We start from the raw sequence: 9744 nt of genomic DNA, 5'->3' as shown, positions 1-9744 counted from the left end.
AGGAACAAAAGAAAGCCTCCTGGGGGAGGAAGGGGGAAAGAAGGGGGGTTGGAACCCAAATCCCAGACCTGATCCTCCAGTCACTATGGCAGCTGTTGTAGCCCTGGGAAACCCTTCTACTTGCATGAGGGCAGCCAACCAAGCCCCGTTGTACTATGGCCCCGCCCACTTTCTGAAAAGCTTGGCAAGCATGATGGGAAGTACTGGCTGGTGTCTGTGGGTGCCCCATTAGGGAGTCCTGCTCCAACCACTACTGTGCTCATCAAGGAAGCAGTCGAAGTGAGTTTAGGTTCTGCATCCAGTAGAATCTCTAAACTGCTGGAGACCTGAATTCTTAGTTGATTAGATCTGGAAAGCAATCGAAAAGCGGTGCCAGTGAAACACTCAGAACAATGCAAAGCCCTTACGTGGTTTCTCTTGTTTTGCCTCCTAGGTGTAATTGCTGAGGATACTCAAAATGGCTCTCCGCTTCCGCACCTTACTACCTTTTGCCATCCCCGGAGTGCTGGCGCTCATTGGATGGTGGTGGTTTTCATCGCGTAAAAAGGAACGTGCCAGCAATCACGACCGACAAGACTTCACCAGCTTGGAAGGATGTAGGATAGGCTCTTGCAAGGTGGGCCCCGACTGTAGGGAAGACGCAGCACCTTGCTCTAGAGAGGAGGCTGAAGCTGACAGCAGGCTTACTCTGCCTTCAGAAATGGAGTGTTCTGCTAAAGTGTTGACTCCCAACTGTTCACCCCCTGCAAGGGCAGCCTCTTCGGAGCAGAAAGCTCAGAGCTTGGATTCCTCAGGAGACCTTCCAGTCCCAGCAGGAACTACCACTGAATCCGACATGTTTCAGGACGACAGTAAAAAACTCGATATCGTGGTGGTGTCCCAAGGTGCACCTGGGTTTCCTGCACAAGAACCCTCCCTCATCTCACAAACGACCAGCAACTCCCGTAGTGTTGGCATTACTGCTGGGGGCAAGGCAGATGCCAGTCAGGTCGGGAACCAGCTGCCATTGGTGGAATCACCTTGTTTGGAAGAGTCGTTGGGCAATAGTTTGGAGAAGAAGAGAACTGGAGACTTAAGCTTGGACGAAGAGGAAGTTGAGAAAATAGAGCAAGTAGCCATTCATATAATTTCTCAAGTCATCTTGGCAGCCACCGAGGAAGTGCTTTCCAGTTCAGTCAGTGACATGACGGACAGGCTTTGCCAAATGGCAGCCAGCCATATTGAAAAACCGCTAGAAAGGGTGTCCTTGGCAGCTGTTAGTCAAGCGGAGTCCGGCAAGGGCCACGACTCTGTCTCTGAGAAGAAGGCGGCAGGCTCTGCCCCCCTGCTGGAAGAGAACACCCACCATCACACCACGTTCTCGAGCCACTTGGTGCACGGCCTCTTGGCCAACCCAAGTCACAGCCGGCCCAGGGACTCCACTCGTGCTGAGCAGCTTGCCGGGGAGCCGGCCGTGGCTGGAAGCCATAAAGAGGAGCTGAGAGAGATCCCTGTTGCAGCAGAGGGTTCTGGCTGCAGCACATGCGCCTCAGAAGATGCGGCGAGCACAGAGGACCTTTTGAACAACAGCTCTTCTTCCATTTCACGGCAACGGCTGGATTCGTTGAACATGTCCACAGCCAAAGACTCGGAGCATAGTTCTGTACCGAGCAAGAAACCTCTATCCCCCCCTGCACTTCCTGAAAACAAGGTGCCCTATAGCAATGGAGTGCTGAGAGAGGACTGCTTGGACTTGCGGCACGAGCAGCTGTGGCCGGCAGAAGCGGAGGCTGACCACTCCGGAGGTAAGGGTCCTGGTCTGCCTTTCTGCATCGGTCTGCTTTTCTCAGCAGGTCAAGTTAGGTAAGACTCTTGGGGTCTTCCTTCTTGGTATTAACTCAGGCCTACAGGGCTGTGGGGAAGAGACACGCATGAGAGTTGTGGATCGTTTGTCCAAGAGGCATCTCTGCAGCTTGTAAAGGCTTAGTAAAACCTGCCCATGTTCTGACTGACACAGAGCGTTTCTGCTGTGCGGTTTGTATAGTAACTTCTTGCTGATGGGCAGTGTGGAAACGCTTGTGTTCGGGCACTGAGGCACTGCTCCTAGATACTCTAAAGGAGGGGAAGGTGACACAGGGATGGGGTTCTTCAAAATGTCTGAATATGAAGCTGCTCAATATTCTGAGCTCTGATCCTTCTCGATCCAGGGCCCCCAAGCTTTTGGGGTCTGGGGGGGGTCCCTTTTGGAGTTCTGATGCAGGGCGGTGAGCAAAAATGGCTGCCATGGGAAGAGGAGCTGGCCACAAAATGTTAGGGAGGGAGATCACACATAACTCTAATAGTAACTTTCAACATGACTAGCAAAAGTTCTGTTTAACAGGATGTATGTGTTATGTGCATATTTAAATGAACATATTATTTAAACTTGAAGAGCTTGCTGTCAGCCATGCAGTAAACATCTTCGTGCTGTGGTGACAGCTGCTGCTGAAGTGACAATTTAAAAATCTGCACAGCCAATCAGAAGCCCTGCTGGGAAAAGCCCAATGTTCCCGCTAAGCTGTAGAGTCTTATGAGCAAAAATTCTACTTCATGAGCTCCTAGCATGAAAGTTGTGAGCTACTGCAGAAATCAGCTTGCTCTGGGGCCATTTTTCCTGAGCTAAAACAAAAACATGTGAGCCAGAGACTAAAAAACTATGAGCTAGCTCACACAAACTCAGCTTAGAGGGAACACTGGGCCCTGCCCACTTTCTGGAAACACTTGGTGGGCACCAGGGAAGGTGTGAATGGGCCCCACATGGGAGACTCCTGTTCTAGATCGGTGTTGTCTGACTGGTAGTGGCTTTCCAGGGTTTTGGGCAGAGCGGGCACCTGAGATTCTTGCATCTGCCATGAACTGTCAGGGTCGCCTTAGGTGAGCTGCTGTTTTCTCTGCAATATGGAGACAGGATCTTGACCTACTTGATATTATTGTTGCAAGGTCTTCTGCAGCCGCGTCCATGAATGACCCCTCTCTCCCCAGCTCTGTGAAGTTGGGGCTGGAGGGCCCAGGCCAGCCTGATCACGGAAGCCAGGCAGGGGGGGCCCTGGTCAGTATTTGAATGGGAGACCACCAAAGAGAGTCCCTTGGTAAAAATAAAAGGAGTAAGAAATAACAGTGATATCATGGTGGGGGTCTGCTATAGACCACCAAGTCAGTCAGACGACTTGGAGGAGATACTTCTACGGCAGATTGCAAAGTTCTCCAGGAGAAGGGATACAGTGATCATGGGAGATTTCAATTACCCAGACATCTGTTGGAAGTCCAACTCTGCTAAAAATGAAGAGTCAGGTCGATTCCTGACTTGTCTTGCTGACAACTTCCTTTTCCAGAAAGTGAAGAAGGAAACAAGGGGATCTGCTATCTTGGATCTTATTCTCACCAACAAGGAAGAGTTACCGTAACTTGAAGAAGTAGAAATAGTGGGCACCCTGGGCAGTAGTGACCATGTGATTTTACAGTCTTAGGGAAGGGAAAAGCTATACATAGTCAGACTTACAGGTTGGACTTCAGAAAGGCAAACTTTGATAAACTTAGAACTATGCTGGGTAAAACCCCCATGGTCAGAAATATTTAGTAGGAAGGGGGTTGCATCCAAGGGTTCTAAAAGAGCTTGCAAATGTAATCTCTGAGCCTCTGGCTATTATTTTTGAGACTTCTTGGAGAACAGGAGAGGTGCTGGAAGACTGAAGGTGGGCGAATGTTGTCTCCATCTTCAAGAAGGGGAAAAAAGACAAACCAGGTAACTACCAACCCGTCAGCTTGACGTCTATGCCTGGAAAAGTTTTAGAACAAATCATCAAACAGTTGGTCCTGGAACATTTAGAAAGAATGGATGTGATTACTAAGAGCCAGCATGGTTTTCTCAATATCAAGTCATGTCAGACTAACCTGATCTCTTTTTTTGAGAAAGTGACTACCTTGCTGGATCAGGGGGATGCTGTAGACATCATTTATCTTGATTTCAGTAAGGCTTTTGATCCTTGTTGACAAGTTAGTAAAATGTAGTTTGGATCCTGTTACCATTAGGTGGATCTGTAACTGGTTGTCAGATCGCACCCAAAGAGTGCTTGTGAATGGTTCCTCATCCTCTTGGAGAGGAGTGACAAGTGGAGTGCCTCAAGGATCTGTCCTGGAACCTGTTTTGTTCAACATCTTTATAAATGATTTGGATGGAATAGAGGAAATGCTTATTAAATTTGCAGATGATACTAAATTGGAAGGGGTTGCAAACACAGAAGAAGACAGAAACAGGATACAAGATGACCTTGACAGGCTGGAAAACTGGGCTAGAACCAATAAAATGAATTTTAACAGGGATAAATGTAAAGTTCTGCATTTAGGTAGGAAAAATCCAATGCTTGGTTATAGGATGGGAGAGACTTGTCTTAGCAGTAGTATGTGCGAAAAGGATCTAGGGGTCTTAGTGGATCAGACACTGAACATGAGTCAACAGTGTGATGGGGTGGCTAAAAAGGCAAATGCAATTTTGGGCTGTATCAACAGAAGTATAGTGTCCAGATCATGTGATGTGATGGTAACGCTTTACTCTGCTCTGGTAAGACCTTACCTGGAGTATTGTGTTCAGTTTTGGGCACCACATTTTAAGAAGGATATAGAAAAGCTGGAACGGATCCAGAGGAGGGCAACGAAGATGGTGAGGGGTCTGGAGACCAAGTCCTATGAGGAAAGGTTGAAGGAGCTGGGGATGTTTAGCCTGGAGAGGAGACGGCTGAGAGGTGATATGATCACCATCTTCAAGTACTTGAAGGGCTGTCATATAGAGGGTGGTGTGGAATTGTTTTCTGTGGCCCCAGAAGGTAGGACCAGAACCAGTGGGTTGAAATTAAATCAAAAGAGTTTCTGGCTCAACATTAAGAAGAACTTCCTGACTGTTAGAGTGATTCCTCAGTGGAACAGGCTTCCTCGGGAGGTGGTGGGTTCTCCTTCCTTGGAGGTTTTTAAACAGAGGCTAGATGGCCATCTGACAGCACTGAAGATCCTGTTAATTTAGGGGGAGGTGTTTGTGAGTTTCTTGCATTGTGCTGGGGGTTGGATTAGATGACCCTAGAGGTCCCTTCCAACTCTGTGATTCTAAAGAAGTCCCCAGATGCTATGCAGGCAAGAACAACCCCCCTCTGAATTGTCTTTTGCCTTGAAGGCCCCATAAGGGGCCACCATAAATCAGCTGTGACTTGACAATGCTTCCCACCCCCCACAGTGGCTCCTCTGTTGTTCAGGTGGTGCCAGCCCACTGGGGTCTCTGGAAGATGCCAGATCTACTTACTGAGGCAGAGAAATACCAGAATGTCTAAACGTTGCGAGTTCTTGATGTGGAACGAGGGAGAAACTTTGCATGCAGCAGTTCAGTTGACTAAATCCGCCCTGTCATGAGCATCCGAATGATCTCCTGTGGCCTGTCTCTGACACAGGAATCCTCTGTCCCCAAACGCTTAAGAGTCTTTTGTTGCCTCACTATAGCTGTTCAGTTGGCAGCTGCCCAGAGGGTAGTGTGCGCGTTGTAACTTTTATTTACTTGTTTAAAATGTTGTTAGCCACCTTTCTTTCTTATGGAGCTCAAGATGGCTTACAACACAGAGAAAACACACATCAAAACTAGAATTGCAAACCACAAGTCAGGACTTGGCCAAATGCAGTCCTGGATAAAACTGCCTCTTAAAGACCAAAAGTGTGTGGGGGGGGGTGAGTTGGTGTGTGGTCCTCTTCTCATATGTCCAAAGTGGGGAGTGGGGGAGACATTTCAGAGTGTGTGACAGTTAGGGTCTGGTCTGCCAATGCAGCAGAGCAAGAGGGGGAAATGGGCTGTACCACTTGGACATATGAACATATGAAGCTGCCTTATACTGAATCAGACCCTTGGTCCATCAAAGTCAGTATTGTCTTCTCAGACTGGCAGTGGCTCTCCAGGGTCTCAAGCTGAGGTTTTTCACACATCTTTGCCTGGACCCTTTTTTGGAGATGCCAGGGATTGAACCTGGGACCTTCTGCTTCCCAAGCAGATGCTCTACCACTGAGCCACCGTCCCTCCCCCACTTCAGACCTGGGAGAAGCGTTTCATTTTCCCCTCCTTGCATTCATCCCTATCAGCAGCCAGAGCAACACCAGCAACAATGGCCTTCTCACCTCAGAAGCTTTAAAACCTTCTCCCCGGTCAGTGGAGGAGTCCCTCCTGGACAAGCTTTCTCTCAAAATGGCCAGCCTGTTGAAGCCTCCCCCAGCAGGCCAACTAACACGAGCAGTCTGCCGAGGTGCAGCCTCAAGTCCTGTTTTGTGGCCTGTGCACTGGGCTTGGATGTGGTAGTTGATGTGGCTGCTGAGTTTATTGGGAGGGGGGTTCTCAGTGTCAAATGAGACCACGCTGCCTCCATGTGCGTTTCACCCCTGGGTGCTTTGCATGCTGAAGTCTGCTGTGTTTGTTCTCCAGCTTTTCTAGTTAAAAAGCCAAACATAGAAGCAAGAGTCTAGAAAGTCTCACGCCCTCCCTGTTGGTGGCACCTTCTGTCCTCCAGCCTGGCACACCTTCAGACAGCTCCTGAGGCAGGAAACGCCGAGCTAGATGGATCAGCGGCCTGACTCAGGAGGCAAGTTTGTGCATGTTGGAGCCAGACATGAATCCGCAAAGATGGCAGCTGATCCCGTTCTGATCTAATTTGGCCTGCAGGACCTTCTGTGAATCTGCCAGAGATTCTTCCCAGCCCTGCTGGAGAGACAAGTAAAGGCTTTTTAATCTGTGCATTCAGGCAGTGTCCTGACCTGTCTGGGAAGACATTTGGTGGCATCCACCTTCATTGCTACAATCACAGGAGAGAGCTAGTTTTTAAATCCATTTTACTTATTTCATCGATACTCCAGCTTTCTCCCAACGGAGACCCAAAAGGGATTGCCGCCTTCTTCCCTTCTCTGTTTTATTCTCCCAACTACCCTGTTCGGTAGGCTGGGCTGAGGGTGGGACTGGCCGAGGGTCCCCCAGCCAATTTCCGTGGCAGAATGGGGATTCAAACTTGGGTCTCCCCAGTTCTAGCCTAGTACTTGACTAATCACTGCACTGTGCTGGACTTCTAGATTTGGAGATCAGACTCATGGCTCCATCCAAGTACATTCTTGTTCTGCATTCCTCCATTTTACCTTTGCAGTGATCCTGTCAGGTAGGCTACACCAGGAGAAAGCCCCCCAGTCCCTGTCAGGGCACAGCTGGAGTCTGAGCCCAGGTGTCTTGTCAAAGGCACTCTAAATGTTAGCCTTCATGAGTTGGTTGAAGATATTTTTGAGTTGGCCTTCGTGAGTTGACTCCAGATATTTTTGCTGCGTGTTGGACAAGTGTTTGCTTCCAATACACTTTGCTGCGTGGTTTTTGTATGGACAAACCAGTTAACAGCACGCATCTTGGAAGCAGAATAAATTTAGCAGTAGAATAAAATGTGTGTGGTTTGTAATTTCCATGACAGGTTTGGTGGTGTGCTCACCTGCAGACTGAACCCTCTCACTCCCTTCCGGTCTCTCTCCTCTTTTTATTCCCCCTTCTCCATCTCAAGTTCTCAGATGTACAGGAGACTTCTAAAGCTTATTCCTGTAACTTTATTTGACAAAGGCTCATGCCAATTGCTTCAGTGTAAAGGGTGGCATGTAACTGATGCTGACATCACGTGAGTGGCACATTTTCCTGGGCCTTCTGAACACTGGTTTGCAGCAGGTGCACTTGTTGCATGTACACAGGATTCAGGAAATGTTACTGCTTCTTGCAGGAACTTGATCAATAGCAGATACGAAACAGAGGCAGTTGGGCTGATTATCATGCAGTAATGGAAATGCCTCAGATGGCTGGTCTGTTGAGCTTGATATTGGCTCTCCAGTCTGGCAACAACTCCTTTGGGCCTTGGGTAGAGGAAAGACTGCAAACTTTGCAGCTTGTGTTCCTTTGAACTAGAGAGGCTGAGAGATTAAACCACCCAATATTCCAGAGTGTGGTGGGGAGGGGTCAGGAGGCAGCTGCTTCCTTGGGACTAAAAGCTGTTTAGCAGTCAAGGGATCTTGGATCCACTGCTTGGAGTTCATGATGGGAGAGAGAAGGCCATAAACGCAAAGGATTTATTATGGTCCTGTCCCCAGCGCTCAACCAAAACTAGCCCCTGGCACTGTTCACCAGTATACTACAACAGTATCCAGTTTAAAACTGTGAAGACGTTACTAGTAAAACATCAAAAAGCATGAAAAAAACAAAAAAAATCCATCAAATATATTGCTGATGCTGCCGGGTGCGGGGAGAGGGGGGGAGGCTTACTGCAGTTTCAGAGTTTCCATTGAAAATTTGGGAAATTCTTGTTTCATAGAATTAGTAACAAACAAATGCCATTGTCAACATAATATATTTGACAGATTTAAAAGTTGTCATGTTTATTAGGTGATTTCTCAGAAACGTGTGAATGTTGGACTTCCGGGATTTGGAGAATGCTCTAAGGGGGGCAGACTGGAGCTTCTGTTCGGGGTAGGAAAGGGCAAATTTTTGCCTTCTGCCTACTTTTCTCAGTGAGAGATTAGTCCAAGATATGCACAGGAAACTTTGAGGTGATTTACTTTGGCTAAAAGGGAGTCCCGGGGGGAGGCTCCTTTGAGGGATCCCCGGAGAAGAGTTGCATAGTCATCATCTGCAGAAGCTTACAGAGTCATTTATTTGACATAAGTTTGGCAAGATCCTAATCTTCTTTGAGACTGCTAAACATTTGATGCTGCACGAGTCCAGTGTTGATTTGGATAACCTCAGAAAAAGGTACTGATTGCTATCTACCATTCCGGGACTATTTTAAAGCAAACAAAATAATATTAGAAGGCGGGAAAGAGAAAGTTTGAACGCTTGGAAGAAGAAGAGGAGAAGGGGTGAATTTTGGACTTTGTTAAATTAAGGGCAGTGTTAAAAATTGGAAAGGGATTTATTGTTTTGTCTACCTGCGGTCGTGGAGTGAAAGCACCATCATTGTCTACAGTCAACACAGGGAATACGTCAAGTATCGTGAGACTTTGTTACCAGTGAGAACGTGATTTGGGGCAAGCAAAGCAGGAAGTAATTATTAAAGAAGTGGACCTACTCTAGGATTGTATTACCATAGAAAAACATCGACGGCCATTACTGGGAGGCTAAATTTAAAAAAAAAAAATATCTGAGCCTAGGAAGGTCGGAGGACAGCGAAATTAGGCTCATTTGAAAGGGCAAGTTCTAATCTATCAAACCTCATAGTTGAAATTTAATTTGGTGATATCAAATTTTTCACTGTTTTTTTAATGTCAGAGTCAAAGGTAACCCGTGCAAGGGCTGCCTCATTGGAGAAGATGTGAGATCAGTTGGAAGCAATGGAAGCTAGGATGATGAAAGGAGTGTAAAAGATGATAAATGCTTGCAAAAAATAATTTTAAAAAGATATTGAGGACTTTAAAAAAGAAATGGAAGAGCTTAGAAATGAAACAGTGGTGGTGTCCAAAAAAGTGGAGGAGGTAGAAGGGAAAGTTAAACTCCAGGATTCCACCTTATTAAAAATGCAAGAAAAAATAACAATCCATGACTGTAAATTGATGGAGACACAAATATGTCTGAGAGGAGTACCTGAAGAAGAAGGGACAGACTTTAAAAAAATGTAATAAAAATAATTGCTGATTTCTTGGAGGAAGATCCTGAAGGGACTAGAAATATGTATGATTATATGTATAGAGTGAATT

General features: G+C 47.0%; 1 protein-coding gene across 1 annotated transcript in view; it reads left to right on the top strand.

The window, feature by feature from the left end:
- The first annotated feature begins 420 nt into the window (after positions 1-420).
- Positions 421-9744, top strand: part of AKAP1 (A-kinase anchoring protein 1) — a 42738-nt gene continuing 33414 nt past the window's right edge. The window contains exon 1 of the mRNA XM_060258779.1: positions 421-1784. Coding sequence (XP_060114762.1) covers positions 458-1784 — 1327 coding nt within the window. The 5' untranslated portion in view covers positions 421-457. The remainder of the gene's footprint in view (positions 1785-9744) is intronic.

Source organism: Heteronotia binoei, chromosome 18 (assembly GCF_032191835.1).
Source record: "Heteronotia binoei isolate CCM8104 ecotype False Entrance Well chromosome 18, APGP_CSIRO_Hbin_v1, whole genome shotgun sequence".
NCBI classification, from domain to species: Eukaryota; Metazoa; Chordata; class Lepidosauria; order Squamata; family Gekkonidae; genus Heteronotia; species Heteronotia binoei.
The sequence above is the reverse complement of the archived record's forward strand: the minus strand, read 5'-3'. Positions and strand labels throughout refer to the sequence as shown.